At 39.3% G+C, this 16,933-nt stretch overlaps 2 protein-coding genes and 2 pseudogenes across 3 annotated transcripts; 1 reads left to right on the top strand and 3 right to left on the bottom strand.

Annotated features, from left to right (window-relative positions):
• Positions 1-516: 516 nt before the first annotated feature.
• Positions 517-2,198, bottom strand: LOC146454784 (uncharacterized). Its single transcript, XM_085095114.1, has one exon. The coding sequence runs from the start codon at positions 1,958-1,960 to the stop codon at positions 728-730; it is 1,233 nt and encodes a 410-aa protein (XP_084951240.1). The 5' UTR covers positions 1,961-2,198; the 3' UTR covers positions 517-727.
• Positions 2,199-2,522: 324 nt separating this feature from the next.
• On the top strand, positions 2,523-6,379 carry LOC146454783 (uncharacterized). Its single transcript, XM_085095373.1, has 5 exons — positions 2,523-2,591; positions 5,251-5,309; positions 5,771-5,926; positions 6,002-6,080; positions 6,236-6,379. Exons 1-5 carry the CDS (start codon positions 2,523-2,525, stop codon positions 6,350-6,352), a joined length of 480 nt encoding a protein of 159 aa, XP_084951499.1. The 3' UTR covers positions 6,353-6,379.
• A 447-nt stretch (positions 6,380-6,826) lies between these two features.
• On the bottom strand, positions 6,827-9,976 carry LOC146454782 (uncharacterized; annotated as a pseudogene).
• A 536-nt stretch (positions 9,977-10,512) lies between these two features.
• On the bottom strand, positions 10,513-14,828 carry LOC146454781 (uncharacterized; annotated as a pseudogene). The gene is made up of 4 exons (XR_014859252.1): positions 14,795-14,828; positions 13,579-14,630; positions 12,329-12,546; positions 10,513-11,354 (listed from the first exon to the last, which is right to left on the bottom strand). The product of XR_014859252.1 is annotated as an uncharacterized LOC146454781 (transcript).
• Between the last annotated feature and the right edge of the window lie 2,105 nt (positions 14,829-16,933).

The raw sequence follows: 16,933 nt of genomic DNA, 5'->3' as shown, positions 1-16,933 counted from the left end.
GGGCTGCCGCGACATCGTTACCCTTCAAAATGTCCAAGAAGCGGGAAGTGTGTCGGAGGAAAGCGATACAAACAAAACGAATAATGCAAGCGTTGAATGCGGCGATGATGCTGGAACAGTTACAAGCAAGAAGGAAGCAAGATCGGCAAGGAAGAAAACGAAGAAGAGGGAAAGAGAGGAAGAAAAGGACGACGAGGACAGGAAAATGTTTAAATCTGCCTTGTCGGGACTTGAAACCCAACGCTCTGACATGAATTCTTTTGTAACCAATTTTACCAGAATGCAAGAACAACAACTGACGACCATGAATTCTTTGGTAGGCGCTCTGAGCAAGTTTTTAGAGAAACAGTAATATATATATCTGAACATACGATGAGCATTTTATTGAATGTTTTATTGAACGTTTTATTGCACATGTCATTGAACATTTTAGTTCAACATTTCAACTTGTGTTTTATCAGTTTCCGTTTCCACAGCGTGCTTCCGATTGCATCTGTAGGACTGTAGTCTGAAGAAGTATAAAATTGTAGCTTTTATGAAATGGCTAAAATGTTAATCAATACACTTTTTTACTGAGAACCATTGAAAATTTCATAAGAAAATTATATTATTAGATTGTGGTGTTGCCGCTTACGTTGCGAGTGAAAATTCAAGAAAATCAGACAAATAAACAGTAACAAAAAATGACAAAAAATAATGTAAAAGTGTTCTTAATTGAATAAAAAAATTATTGAATGTAGTCTTTCAGGATTTCTCTCATGTTATCCGCATCACGAATAATATTTGGCCCCGCGATAGGAGGGCAGGGGTTGTCGTCATCGTTATCCTCTTCTTCCCAGTTGTCACCCAGTCGTATGCAAAGGTTATGCAGAACTGCACAAGCTATAGCTTTTTTTACTGCAAAGTCTATAGTACTGTCAAATCTTTTCTGTAAAATTCTCCATCGACTTTTAATCAAACCGAACGCGCACTCAACTTTTACTCTCGCAGAGGAAAGTTCCTTGTTGAATTTGATTTCATCACGATCTCTAGTACCTTCTGGGTACGGTTTCATTAACCAGGGGCTGAGGGGATATGCACTATCCCCAACAAGGTATGGACCTATTTCGTTCCCATTTATGTTGACAGTAGGTGCAATCAGGATATCACCTCCCTCTGCTCTCCTAAAAATTGCGCTGCGACGTAAAACTCGAGCGTCATGCATGCTTCCTGGATAACCACAAGCAAAATCCAAGAAAAGTTTTTGGCCATTTACGACAGCTTGAATTATAAAGTCATGCTGCTGGTATCTACTGAAATAGTCAACCGCACTGTCCTTGGGTGCTTTAATTCTTACGTGAGAGCCATCAATCGCGCCAACTATGTTCGGTAAATTTGAGAGGTCTTCAAATGTTTCTATGGCCGCCCTTGTTTCTGCTTCACTTTCCGGAAATTTTATGTGTTCATTACGCATTTCGTAAAGCGCTTCCACCACGTCTTGTACCGCTTCAATAACCGTCGCTTTACCGACATTAGACGATGGCCCAATGCTTACATACGAGTTTCCATGACCCAGGCGATAAAGTCCTAATGCAAGTATTTTCTCCGGTGGTAATGAGTCCCGGAAACACGACTGTTGTCGTACCAAACGGTGGTTCAACATGTTCAAAATCTGGTTAAACGTATTTCTCGTCACACGAAGCTGCTGACGAAAAAATTCTTGAGGTATCGTTGGATCGTAGTAGTGTAGGTCAAACCACGACTCTACTGGTCGAGGAACTGACCAGGCATATGGTGCTCGAAGTAACCTTCGCTGACGTCGATTTCTCGCTCTCATCATGGCAGCAGTCAAAACAGTTAAACATTCGTTAGCCCATCTTTCATACATCATACGAAAGACAAAGAAGTGCTCGTGATTAAACTGAATAAAAAGAAGAAGTATCACCGTGATCGTTATCAACAGTGCTTCAACGGGACGCATTTTTTGACGTTTGTTTTCTTTTTTCAGCTCAAGTTGCTCTCTCCCGATAACACGTGGATAAACGTGTATCTGGTTTATTTATTTAAGTTATGCAAAGTGTCATCACTGACATATTTTTTTCACCTAGTGCGACCTTGATAGTTTAAACCAAAAGTTTGCTTTCCGGTTGCGGTTTCAAAATTTCTGTGGTTTTTTGGTCGGCAAAGTTGAAAACTTTGCCCAAGTGCGACCCATACCATATTCTTTTATGAGTGCATTTTGAAGGGTTGTAGATTAAGTACAGAGTGATCTATTTTCCTATATAACGAGTCTGAGGTGTTAAGACTGTCCATCATAGTCTGCAATGAGTGCCACCATGACAAATAATAAAATTAATAACTGATGCTTTCAGATGATTAAACCCATGATTAGAGATCCTGAGAGAGAGGAGGAAGTGCCATGTTCCCTTGTTAAGATAATAATCAACTCCATTTGTTAACGCCACAACAACACAATAATTTCGGCAAGTATACTTACATAGACTTGTTTGGCTGACTTGCAGGGTCACGATGGCAAAACATTAATGGTGGATCAGTGGGTAGCAGTGGCCTATGATGACACATTTTATATTGAAAAATCACTGCACTTTCAAGTGAGGATAGAGTAAACATCAATTTCATTTCGAAAGTAAAACTTGGAGCTTACATATGGCCAAAACCAAAAGACACTGGTTCAGTGGATGGCAAGTACATATTTTGTTCAAGTCCATCAGTCCACAAGAATAGTGGGACTATTTTCTTTGCAGTAAAAAATGAAGATTTTGTAAGAAAGCAGTACAATAGTTACAAAACAAAATATCTGATTTAAATTCATATACACTGTACGCATGTACAGCTGCAGTCAATTTCTTGTCACTAACCACCCCTTGGTGCATGGAAAAGTGCTCACTTGTGAGAAAACTCAACAAAATAACCCTAACACAACTGATTAAACCCTACAAAATTATTGATATTCTTTAATATACTTATCAGCTAAAATAAGGCAAAAACACAATGCTGCTGTAATTGAAACTTATTTATTTTAGGTTTCAAAATATCTAACCTCAAATAATGTGGTCGTGGTTGCTTAAAAATTTGAGCAGTCGTCATTGACAAGAGAGTTTTTAAAACAGTATTTGATCGAGGAACAACTTGAAAATAGTGTTAGAATGTTAGGCGGACCAACCGTTAGGGCGTCAGGACAAAGCATTAAGACATAAGGACAAAGCGTTAGAACGTTTAGAATAACCGTTAGAGTGTTAGGACAATTCGTTAGTGTTAGGACAAACTGTTAAAACGTCTGAAAAGCCGTTAGCGATCCGTTAGTTTTCTTACGTTTAACGAACTATTGTTAGTTTTCCCAAAGGTCCGTTAGTTTTCTTACGTTTAACGGACTATCGTTAGTGTATATGTTTTCCCATAGGTCACATATTCAGTTGAAAAAGGTAGAAAACTGATTTCATAACATAAAAAAGTGGAGAAGCAAAGTGATGTTTCTTCACACTTACACACCCTTCCTTCAAATTTAAAGACATCAGTAAGAAATGACCATGATTCAAGAACAAGTGTCACAAAAACGATGAACAGACAGGCCCTCAAAATCGTAGAAAATATTGATTCCCTCTGCTCATGTGGGAAATGATGGAATGTTTCCAAATGTTTAATTTATCGCCACAGCTTACCGCTATATTCAGTTTCGAAGTAATACAACATTTATTACAGTATTCCTTTGATGGAAAAACAAATATTTTTACATGGTAATTGAATGAAGATGTGTTTATGAAAAAACATGCAATATATAGATCTATAAAAATTATTAGTGTCATATAAGGCTTAAGTTTTATTAATCCTTTGTCTCACGATAATAGTACCACTGATGTGAATCTCATCGTGATCCATTGTTAACCACAACGTTGAATAACAACACACCATATCTTCCAATAATATAATATGCTTTATTTATTTGCAAATTAAAAAATGGTCTTAAATGCTTTGTGTATATTGACTAGCTAGTTAGATAGGTGTAGTAAATTTAATGTGAAAGATTGATGTTTCAGTTGGCTGTACATTGTATCTTTTGGCCAAGATAGAAAGGTGTGCCCATTTGTAGGATTAAGCCACAAGCATAAGGTAGGCAAACTTTTTACAATAAACTTGATGGACTTTTCATGCAATTTTCATGGTACAGTTTGGCCACAATACAGCTGCATATCCCATGAAAATAGTGGCAGACCTTAAGGTGAAAAATTTTCAGGGGCCATAAAAATACTGTAAATATGCCATGAAAATATTCTTTAGAAAATTTTCATGGGCCATTAAATATTCCCAGTTAAGGGGATAGTCATGTCCCATGAATTTTCAACCTCATAAAAAATCCATGAATTTGTACAGCATGAAAAACCTGCAAAATGTTTTCATGGCTTTTTCCAAACACCATGAAAAACCCATAACAGTGGAATTCATGGGTCATGATAATTTCATGGAATTTCCATATTGTTCTTGTACACTTTCTTAATGAGTGGAATATTCATGAGCCATTAATTGTAAAGATTTCAAAGGATTTTCATGGGTTTTATAATGGTTTTTTATGATATAAATTCATGAATATGCCATTAATCACAGCCATGAAAAACCTGTCAAAAAGTCATGAAAATGTTGTTAGTCTGCCATGAAAATTTTCACAAGATTTTCATAGGTTTTGGTTTTATAGTGAAGGTAATTTTATTTCCTTGACAACTCTTTTTACAAAAAGACTTTCGTGCAAAACTGCTAAAGAAGCTAAATTTTAATCTAGAACCTCATTTCCGGTTTTTGGCCAGATTCTTGAGACTGCCTCCGTCTATAACTTTCAGTTGTTTCCAAAAATTTATGGCTAATTCCATGAAAACTGAGTACCATTCTGCCTTATTTATTAAATTATTGTAAACTTGAAGAATTGTTAAAAAGATTTTCCTGATCAAATTTGGAGATGTACATGAGTTTTCCTTAGCATTAATTTCCACAACCCTAACTTCTCTTATTTTCACCTCAAATTCTCGATACATTCATAATGCCACCACGCCCATCTAAATCTGGATGCAAAATAACATTGAAATCACCCCCAAAAATAAGGGAGCCTATTGTATCTGTGTGTAGGTTTTTTAGAAGTTCCGATAGTTTACAAAAGAAAACACATTGCTCAGTAGGTTTGTTTGGAGCATAGATGTTTAGAAGAGAGAATTGCGAATCTTGAATTACCAGTGATAAAAGGTCAAAATTGGCTATTCAACACAGAACTACGAAGATGCAGGCAATAATGAAATGCAACAAGGCAGTATAAACAAGCAAGTCTGGTAAAAATAATCATTCGAAACAATAATACAAAAAAAAAAAACACCGCAAAACTTCGCGATGCAAGCGTTGTGGATTTGAGCTAATTTCAAAAAAGGCCAAGAAAAGATAGCTCCTGTATGGGACCGCTGTTAAGACCTTATTTAAGTAATGTATCGCGTAAGAACTACCACGAGAACAATAGGCTGGGTGCAGCAGGAACCGTTTGAGTTTTCTAGCTGATCCAATTAGATATGTTGTTTTCATTGGTTGAAAGGTCGTTTCGCGCCAAATTCAAATGTTACTTTGAAAATGCTGGATTATGCCAAAGAGCTTGTGTTCGAAACGGCAGTATGTTTGAGTTTTACGCATCTATTGTGTTCAAGAGAAAAGTCGCGGAAATTGAATGTGTGAAACCCTTTCAAAATACATTCAAGAGATCGCGACTTCAATTGATCTTGTAAAATGATTCCGTTTTGGCCAGGTTTTGCCACCTAATTGAAAGAAAATCCTTAATTCATGGGGCACCATGCGCGGAAGTCCACAACATTGCCGCGTTGTTCGGAGTCGTCTTTGCCCGTGGAGCCCTTCTGAAACGTTCCATACAACATTCCCTTCCGTACAAAAGCATAGCTGAGCAGTAAGGATATTGCTGTCGCTTATAACGTTTGAGTTAACGCATTTTTGTAACATGTGTTTGTCTCCCTTTCTTTAGAAAGCGTCCTCTGGAGTCCTTTGAAAGCGAAGCCGGTCCCAGCGAGAAGAGAGCGAACACCGCACTGAAACCTCCTCAGGTACGTCTACACCATTGAACTTTATCCTGTTTTGATATGTTATACGACGAGGGTGTGTATTTTTCTTGATAAACATTGTAGATATCAGTAACCATTACATAAATGTTTCTGTTGCCGGTCATTGATCATGCTCAATCTGTTTTCCAATACCACAGGAAACTCGTCGACTCGTGCGCTTGTATGGAAAAAATAAGCCTGCTAATCAAAAAATGAGAGCCTTCTCCATGTTTCGAAGCGGCAGCAACTATCAGCAGGTGGCATCCACCCTGTGAATACAGTTGGCCAATGCCGAAGTATATACAATAGACGCATTTGCGTCAGGAGCCCCCCTTGACCACGAGAGAATGGCCCAGCTGATGGGAGAGGATAGCCACCAATTCCAGAGAATAAAGGCAGTTATAGAAGCAAATGTGGACGGGAAATTAAGAACAATCAAAGATGATCTGGTGGACTCAACCTACAACCAGATTCGATTCGCCCTTGCCTGTATGATAAGGAACTTGCATTTGTAAAAAATGTAAATTACAGGGGGTGGGGGGCTTGAGGGGCGCAATGACTGTTTATCATTATAACAACCGAGATGACCCTCCTAATGAGGTTTGACTTTTATTGGCCTGGAAAGAAATGCTCCGCGTTGATTCACTACTTGTTTGTATTTTTCTAGCTTCCAAGGAATATTTCAATGGCCAGAAATCAGCCACAACTTTTATTTCCAGACATTAAATTTACATCAAGGACAAAAGCCATTATGATCAATCCAATGGTAAAAGACATTATCAGGTGCCTCTATGTCCAGCCAAAATATATATTTTGTCACTATTTTGTACTTCCTTATATTTTCTTTAAAGTAAAATACTAATTGAAACATATTACATGGAAATTGGTCCTCAACATGTTCAATCTAGACTATTTTATTGCATGGTTGCATTATTGTTACATAAAGGCATAGCATATGTTGAAATAAAGCAGTTTCTGAAAACGTCGAGTACCTATTGTCATTCCCTGCTCACAGAAGCAAAAAGAAATAGAGAGATTTTCCTGAGACCGCAAAACTGTCTGGCAGTTAGTCAAAATAAGTCAAAACTAAACAAAAGAAAACAATGGAATTAGTCTAACAGTGCCTGCTAGTGTGTACTAGCTTAATTAATGTTTCACAGTTTGAAGAAAATCACTCTAACGACAATGAAAAAAATCATATATACCACATAGCACTAGCAGAGGTAGTGACCCTGATTGCCACTGACCAATGTAACAATTATACTTTAAATGAAATTTTAAAACTCCCATCTTAAGGCTGTGCTCTGACGGTGCCCAGTCGCCTCAGGTGACTGGGACATTTGGCCTCAGGCGACCAAAAATATTTTCTTGGTTGCCCAGCCGGGCGACCTGCTGATGTTGGTTTCTTGATTTACAGTAAAAAAAAAAAAAAGAAAAAAGAAAATGCGCATTGTTATTCAACGGTTGTTCCACGTGAATTCACATGTAACATAACCATCGACTTCGATTGTGCCAAGCTGCACAGTTTACGATTTTAACCGCTTTTCCTAAGAGCATTATAATTTTTCCTTTAAATTAGGATGGTTCGTTGGTTAGTTTTTCAAAAGGAATTTGTTACTTCTGCTTTGACAGGCATTAACTACCGTCGGCGATTAATAAATCGCTAAATGAACACGAGAGTTGCTCTTTTAAAAGAAAATGTTGTTCAATCTGGCATGCGTTGATGTTCAAAGGTCGTTCCACGTTAATTCACATGTAGCATAATCCTTGACTTTGAACTTGACTAGCTGCATTAAAATTTTTCCTTTAAATTGGGATGGCTCCATTAAAAAACATGAAAAATTCGGCGGCTTTGCCCTTGTTTCTCATGGCGAGAAAACTTCGATGGGTTTCATATGACAACAAGCGGGTTTTTCTTCACACGCTTTGGCTAAAAATTAGCAAAGTCAGACCTCGAAGAGAGCACTGGGTAGAGAACCATCCCAAAGCCAAATTATGGACTGGACTTGTAATTGTTACAATATTTACAACATTTTCAGTTGAAGAGCCGTTCTAACATTTGTTTGCACCATATCAATACTCTAACACTAAAAGAAAGAACATGAAAGCAGTCCCTTTTTTGCAAGTTGGATGATTGAATTGAGATGAATATTTTGCTGCGAAAGAGAGATATGTTACTAGTGGATCACTGTACAACTTTGTTTAAAATTTTCATTTTTTTAATTCATAAAAGATGATTTACATCGTTGACAGTATTGATCCACCGTAGTTTGTAATTTGTAATTCCAATCATTTAACCTCTGTCTAAAGAATTTCTGAAGACTTCAGTATACAGAGTTCAAACGAAATAGTGTTTTGCAAAGCTTACATAATGCTTTGAATTGAACTTCAATGAGATAGTTTTAGGTTTATCAGGTTATCTTTGGTATTTGTGTACTATTCATTTTTTAAAAAATAGTTTTGCACTGCTTCTGTAAGTGTGAATTAATTAAATAATATTTGACGATAACTGATGATAGGTTTTTAGGAGGTCAAAGGATGTGATGTTTTATGAACATAAAAACAATAAATAAATGCACATAGTTCTATTTGACTTGTTACAAAAACAGTTTGTTTAATTTTTAATAATTAACTAACTGATTTATTAATTTGGGCGACCCACTAGGAGGCCCGGGCACCCCAGCTAAAATGTTTGGGACCTTGAAGGGCTCCCCGAAATTTTGACTTGGGCAACCATCTATTAGGCCTGGGCATCCAAGTCAAAAATGCTTGGGAGCCTGAAGGGCTCCCTGAAATGTTCCTTAGAGCACAGCCTTGCATCTAAGCGAATTTCTCCAACTGACATGGTTTAGTGTGAGCTCTTTATCCCGACAAAAGACCAAAGCTCAAAAGATATATAATTACTTATCTTTAAATCTACTGTTACAGTAAATAAGGATCTCTCTAGTCTTGGTGCGTGGCACAACTTGGCACCAGGTCGCTTTTCTGAGTCACTTGAAAATATAAAATAGCTCTTAAAAATAGTCATTACATGGGATTGCTTCGATTTTGCTTATTGGCTTTTCTGTAAATGGTTATTCAATTAGAAGGAAAATCAAAACCGAACATTACTGGCAAGCTTTACACTTGTTACTAACACGCATTTCCTTCAGTTTCTGATTGGTTTGTTTGAATTTGTTGGGATTGACTATAGCAATCACCTTGATCAGTTTGCTTTTCAAACACTGGCACGTTAAACTGCTCTCATTCATGCAATAACCAATGAACCTTTAATGTGACATACGAAATTGGGATTATCGAACAATAGCGTTAATTGCATTGCTAATTCGAAGTTTTTTGTAGCATTGCTGCAAACCATTCCGCTAGCAACTCAGCGGACGTTAAAGGACAATGTACAATAAAAGCACCATTGTTTAGAAGTCTGTGAGAATCCACAATCATGCATGAACCATCCTGGTTCACAATGAATAGCATGGTTCTACCTCTGGTCACAAGTGCATTCCATCTTGACTGCCGGGTAGAGGATAACAGCTCAAAGGCAGATGCCAGCTGATCCACACAGTCCTCTCCAATCAGATCAATGTTCTGTCCTGCAGAGTTCACGAAGCATTCAGTTCCAGCCATACTGACGGCATTGTTCACCTCGACATCCACTCCCTCTCCTTCAAGCAGTTCATTGTGGATTTCATTGCCCTTTTTCATTGCTTTGTACAATGCGCACTTTCACTCCATTGAGAGAACACTGCCATGTGGTGGTGGCAAATTGTCATGGAGGTACGGTGACTAAAATACCAAGCAATGAATGTACAAGCATTGGTTCCACATCTTCCTCCAATAGCAGACTGGCAGAAATCAGCAGGAAAACTCCACTGTACAACATCTCTAACACCGGCAATGGTCTAACCCGCGATACAGACCGGCTGCTGCTGGGATACTGAAGTGCTACAGACAGACTGGTGTTGATGCTGAAGTGCTACAGAACGGCTGCTGCTGAGATGTTGAACAGACTGGCTGAGGTTGTGACGCCGAAGTGCTACAGACCGACTGAGGTTGTGATGCTGAAGCAGTACAGACAGGCTGAGATTGTGATGCTGAAGCAGTACAGACAGGCTACGGTTGTGATGCTGAAGCAGTACAGACAGGCTGGGGTTGTGATGCTGAAGCAGTACAGACAGGCTGAGGATGTGATGCTGAAGCAGTACAGACAAGCTGAAATTGTAATGCTGAAGCAGTACAGACAGGCTGAGATTGTAATGCTGAAGCAGTACAGACAGGCTGAGGTTGTAATGCTGAAGCAGTACAGACAGGCTGAGGATGTAATGCTGAAGCAGTACAGACAGGCTGAGGTTGTAATGCTGAAGCAGTACAGCCAGGCTGAGATTGTAATGCTAAAGCAGTACAGCCAGGCTGAGGTTATAATGCTGAAGCAGTACAGACAGGCTGAGATTGTAATGCTGAAGCAGTACAGCCAGGCTGAGATTGTCATGCTAAAGCAGTACAGCCAGGCTGAGGTTGTAATGCTGAAGCAGTACAGCCAGGCTGAGATTGTCATGCTGAAGCAGTACAGCCAGGCTGAGATTGTCATGCTGGAGCAGTACAGACAGGCTGCGGTTGTGATGACATTTGGTGCAAATCAGCTGCCTCCTATGGCAAGATACTTACAGATCTTTTTCTCTTATGGTGGTATGTACTCCACCAGCTGCGGATCTGTGTCTCCTTTAGTACCTCCACGTTCCGTTCTCTCATACATGCAATTATAGCTTTAGGATCTGCCCTTATGCCACTTGTTGCTTGTCGGTTGTAAAAGGAGATCATTATCTCCTTTTGAGCGAGCGAGAAGACCACCCCCTTGCCAGAGTTCTTCAGGCCAAATCCATTTGAAGGCACCAAACTTGGTATAATCCTATCATATTCATGGACAGATGGCAACTGTATTGGTTCAGAAGCATGGTTGATGAACCGGATGCTGTACACATCATCTTGGTGAGCGGTGGTTTGGGGTAGTTCATCAATCTGCATTGGCAATTCAGAGGACACTGATGCACCAGTTGATCCAGCCATCGGGGAAAACTCTGGATGCAATCTTTGCCAGTTGCACTTTCGTCTTCCTGGACACCTTTCCAATACCAGCCAATGATCGCGCAATTATGCCACCCGCATAATCCCCTTCCACAGGAAAGACAGTTTCCAAACAAGGAAATGTCTGAATGTCCCCATCTTTTTCGGAGCTTTGCTTCTGTCGATATGCAACTGGAAACATGAAACATTTTTCATGTTCTGTTGAGGAACAATTAACAAAGAACAATGAGAACAATATAGTGTGTAGGCGAAGCTGATAAACTAATAAAAAATAAAATAATGTGATTGCAATACAATGATGAATTCTCCTTGTCTACAAATAAATGAGATTTTGTATAATTATTTGGTCAACAGAGTGGCTCTAAATTCCCTGTTTCCTGGACCAAATTGGAATTTAGTAAGTTTGTTTTTTATAGAGTTAGGAAACAAGAGTGCCCAGACAAAAAGCCTGAGGGCATGTCTGTAGGTATGTACTGGAAAGAAAATACAACCTGTGTTCTGCGATATGGATTACTAATAAGACAGAAATAAGTCCAATAATATTTATCATATGACCCATACAGCCCTGCACACGCTTTCTACATCAAAATTACCAGGAAATTGTCATATGAGAGCCATACACCGTAGCATGAGCGCGGAGGGAAAAAGCCATATGGCCTCACTACAGGTGTGATGACCACACGTAATAGAGTGATTTTCTTTTTTGAGTGTCAAAAGTAATTTTCCACTATTGGTGTTGCTATTTATTTATTACACAATCTGATTGGTTTAAAAAAAACACCATTTCTCAGCCAATTAGAAGTAAAACCAAAAATAATCGTGATTTACTTGCATGCATTTCCAGAGAAATTGGTGCCAGTTACTTGTATTCAATGTTAATTCTGATTCATTCATTGTTGTTTGTGCCTGTTGTGACTGGCCGGGAATAAATACTCTGGTTTTGGTTATACAACCCTCAGTTGAAAACTACTCTAAGATTTGAAGGTAAATGGTAATATCATAAAAAGCTGATTAACGGAGTCGGGCCGGTCAGGAAAATATTTGGCTCTTAATCATGGTGCACAGATTTCATGGTGCTTGGGCCATACGCCATGAAACCAAATATTTTTCTGTCCGGCCCTACCACTCAGTTAATAAGTACAAAATGTATAACTAATAGCAACAAGGTGTACCTGAACAAGTTGCCCAAGCTCCTCTCCAGTCTCCAAATTGTTGCCACGGCAGACATAGCGCACAATCTTGTGGCTTATATGTGCAAAATGCATGTCGAGAGCTGTCTTCCCTTCTCCCGCTTCAAAGTTGTTGTGTTCAACAGGATAAATGTTGAAGACATCATTGACCTCACCAAGGTAAGTTAGGACACCTGTGTTGTGATAATGTAGACCATTATCTGTAAAAAGAAGAACAAAAGGCAAGATGCAACATAATAGGCAGTCTGATGGTTAAGGTAAGACAAAGTCACACTTTGAGCTACAAATGGCCCATACACCCAGAGTTTAACCCGGTTTGTATAGCATGAAGCAACTAAGAATACTACTACTCCCCCTTAGATGTGATGCTAGTTCATCGCAGGGTTACCCCCAAGCACTTTGTTAGGTTTGCCTAACGGTCGCTGATACCCATTTATACACCTGGGTGTATTTTATACGCCTGGGTGTATAAGAGAGACACAATGTGGAACAAAGTTTCTTGTTTAAGGAAAGAACACAACAAAACAGTGTTAGCAGACAGAAGCATACAGAAGATGACTAGTGCCTTCAATAGAGAAACTGTATTCTCTGTCTCAAGTGCCATCCATATGGAACAGCTTAGTGTTTTACTGTATAAGATTACAAAACATCAAGAAAAAATAAATAAAAGTGGCATTAATCCATGGTTGTGTTCACCATCACTTAATTGACATTTACTTGCATATTGTAGCTTCTCAAGAGGAACAGCTACTTAAATGTAGCAGTTCTTTAATCCTGAAAGTACTGGGAGGGGTGGGGGAGGCCACTTTCAGAACTCAAAATAATAACAAGCCCCCAAGATTATCCCCACTCATGAACATATTAAAAAAAAAAGTATTGGAACTCAAAGTACAGCATGAATACATGAAACTTGTCACCTCACATGCATAAGCCTTCAAACCAACAATAAAAGCACAATGTTACAGACACTTAAGGTGACCCTCACACAATAAACAAGTGTTTCATATTGAAGTGTGGTTGTCTTTCGAGCAGCTGTCACACTACAATACATAATTTGATCCACTCCCCTCTGTCCTAACACAAAATAATATCCCCATTTTGGCCTTGCAAGACAGGATTTTAAACCTGCTAATTGCAGCTAAAGTATGAGCATTACTATTTAGACCAATCAAATAGTAAATTTCAATTATTATTTGCTCAACTTAGGAAATCAAGGGCTGTGTTTTTCATACCAGAAAACAGGTAAACAGCAAAACAAGGGAAGGTTCTTTCCAGCCAGGTGAAGCAGACATCCAGAGGACTCTGGCTGAAGAAGGCATCCTGTTTCGTATCTTCAGACCATACATCGAAGATTTCACTGCTCTTCTCATTTTCTGCTACTTGGGCAACGACGTAGCACATCCCTATACGTAGCATTTCCCTATTTCCAGCTTCATTTTATAGTTGATGACCACAACGCATTCTCCAGGCTTCAGATTCTTGAGCGCAAATTTATAATAATCACTTTGATGCTTTGTACGCAGCAAGTGTGCCAAATAATCAAAGTGAGTATCATAAAAGTCACTTAGCCTTGACTTCTGCTCCTTCGTTGCTGGATCTGGAAGCGATTCAATCTTCTCCAATTGAGCACATTGCCTTGTGCTCTTCTGCGCAGGAGTCAAATGCATACGACATGCACAGTTCAAGGTAAGGTGAATGCTTTTGTATCAGTTTTGAAAACAAAGTTTTCAAAACTTTCTGGTACATCCGCACATCCTTGATCAGAGCAGATCCATTCAGCCCAGGGCACATTGTAGTGACTTCCTCAATAAATACACACAAATCGTCAAAATTTGAGTGGCCGAAATCGTCGCAAAGGTTGCACAAGCCAGCAAGCATCGTGTCCATGCGGAAATTGGTTGGCAGGTGAGTGTAAATGTATGTACGTTTCACTCCATTTGGGAACTCCAGAAGGTACTGGTCCACAAGTCCCTTGATGGTATCTTGCCAGTACCTTACTGCTGTCTCCTAGCCCCCAACCAAAACACTGCGGCATGATGATGGCCGTGACACATCATCACAGTACAGAGTACCTCCGCACTAAAACATTGGAGTGTAAATTTGAACCTGTCTGAGGGGACACCACCACGACCAAACAGTATACAGTGCACTCTTGCTGCTGCTATTGTTTTCGATGAACACTGAAAATAATGCTGCAATGTGGAGTATGTGAAATCCATTGCAACGATGGAAAGAAGCCATCTTTTCTCATCAGGGTAACTCCGTATCCTGCCAAGGTTTTGTCCTTACAGGAGCTTTCACGAACTTTTCAATGGTCAATAACGATAAGCTGGAAAAGGTCTATCGCTCCTGGAAAAAAGACTTTTGCCTTACCACGCTACAGATGGCCTACTTGTTTAAAGCATTTCATACAACGACTATTCTCTTGCCAGTCCAAGTCTTATCTACCCACAGATGCTTTTTTAGTGCGCCAAATGTCCATATTCCCACTAAAACCAGCAACAACAGTACTTACAAATCAGCTTTGATGAGCTACGAATAAATTGCTATTCTCAAATTCTCAAATCGCACAGAAAAATCGGAAAAATCCCCACATTACAATCGTGGACAAAACTGTTAAGAAAGTGTAAGTCCATCTCCAAATTCAAGCGCTACAATGACACGTCAACAACACAGCCCCCCTCCCCTACTACTACCTGGCCAGTGTTACCATTATGGCATAAATTTGGGATGAAAATCTCCACCATGGACGAGTCCACAACTCCTTTTACTATTAAGACGTCTACAGGAGAAAGTAGATACAAGGCTGTCCTCCTCTTTCCAGCCTAAAAATGCTACATTAAAGGACCCCCAAGATTTTCAAGGTTTTGGACTGCCAAAATCCTGAATTCAAGATTTTGGAAGGCAAAGAGAGGGACTGGGGCAGACGAAACGCAAGATGGCTGAGATGGTGGATGGCGAAAGTATGCGTATGTATATTGATGCAGCCTTTGATTATAAACAATGGGTTATTTTTGTATTGATAAATAGCAGGTTTTATGATGTCACTATCAGTGTTAAGACCTAACATTCGTTTTCTCTACGGCATTAACGCCCATCCAACACATCTTTTTATGCAACGAGCACTTTACCCCATTCATGCAAGGCGCTAATTTTGTCAAGTGTACACGAATTCTCTTGGTGTTGAATTCTAAGTAAAGTATTTAATTTCAGAAAGAGGAAAAACATGCGATGTCGTGTGTGCACACCTTCCTAAAAACGAGAAAATGGGAAATTTCACATCCTACCGTGTAGCATGAAAATTTTGCGGATTCCAATTTTTGCGGATTGACCTCGATCCGCAAAAATTAGTTCCCGCAGAAAAAAAACCGGCAAAATAAAACGCCGCAATTATTAACTCCCCTCAGTCAAATTATAAACTCCACTTTTAATAGACCTGTGTCACTGGGTGATAAACGTCATACACATTGGACTTAAAACGATTACGTTATCATGACTTTCCATTGGAAAAAGCAACCAGAGCTTAGACACATACAGCAGTCTGTATCGCAAACGAAAAAATGTGTAAAGCACAGAAAATGTCAGGTGTACAGCAATTCAGTACATTAGATTGGCACGAATGGGTCATCTGAAGGAACACCATTTGCTAGGGCGTCTGCGATGCCACATTTTTTCCATCCATTCTCAATGATTGCTGGGTTTTTCTGCATGTACTGATTAACATCGATTAGCCAACGCGAGGTAAGCTCACGCATAAGTAACTGGAATGCCCATCTCAATTGCAATGCCACTGTGTTTTGCCCATCGTTTACCTTCTTCTTAACTTCTCCAGCATACCATCCTGAAATTTTTCTCTCATGAAATGTTTACAGGGACGATCAACTGATACATCAAGGGGTTGGTTAAACGCAGTGGTATTTGCTGGTACAACGACTTCTGTGATGTTATGCTTCTCTAGTAGAGCTCGCGCATCATTATTATTCTGCCCCTTAAAAGTGTTCTGCTCCTTCAACAGAGAACCGCAAAAATTAGTTCTCAGCAGAAATTTTAGTCATCTCGAACCGCAAAAATTTGTTCTCACAAACCACAAAAAATAGCCAATCCGCAAAATAAAACTCCCGCAAAATTTTCGTGCTACACGGTAGGTTTGTTCATATTGCTATCATTGTTTCTAGCATTTTAGTGAGGCGAATGATAAAGGACAAACATGTTGGAGTTCAAATTTACATCGGGCTATAAGATCCTTGTAGTTTTACTTGTTTGCTTGAGCTTCATCTATCTTGTTCCTTAGGACCACAAGATCAAGGAGATCCTCAGTTGGAACAGTTAATTAAGGTGATCACGGTTTCATTCCCCTGGTTTTCTCCTACTAAGCTCATGTAGCTCCTGGGGATCAGAAGGAAAGAGCCCTGTGGAGGAGGTTGGGATACCTTGGTGGAAAACTGTTTTGATGCTCTATGTTTAATTAACATACCAAAACGAATTTTGTTCACTGGAGATGTCCTAATAATAATGAATGTAATCTCCTGTAACGTTTAGGGGCATTCACTCCTGTTTATTATGTAAAGTGGCATTCTACATGTATGT

Source organism: Pavona decussata, unplaced genomic scaffold (genome assembly GCF_977016875.1).
Source record: "Pavona decussata unplaced genomic scaffold, jaPavDecu1.1 SCAFFOLD_300, whole genome shotgun sequence".
In the NCBI taxonomy this organism is placed as follows: Eukaryota; Metazoa; Cnidaria; class Anthozoa; order Scleractinia; family Agariciidae; genus Pavona; species Pavona decussata.
This window is presented reverse-complemented; position numbering and strand designations above follow the sequence as displayed.

Coding starts and splice junctions, on each gene's coding strand:
- LOC146454784 (XM_085095114.1), bottom strand. CDS start 1,960: ATGCGTCCCGTTGAAGCACTGTTGATAACGATCACGGTGATACTTCTT.
- LOC146454783 (XM_085095373.1), top strand. CDS start 2,523: ATGGTGGATCAGTGGGTAGCAGTGGCCTATGATGACACATTTTATATT. Junction 2,592..5,250: donor AAAAATCACTGCACTTTCAA/GTGAGGATAGAG, acceptor TATTCAACACAG/AACTACGAAGATGCAGGCAA. Junction 5,927..6,001: donor TACAAAAGCATAGCTGAGCA/GTAAGGATATTG, acceptor CCCTTTCTTTAG/AAAGCGTCCTCTGGAGTCCT.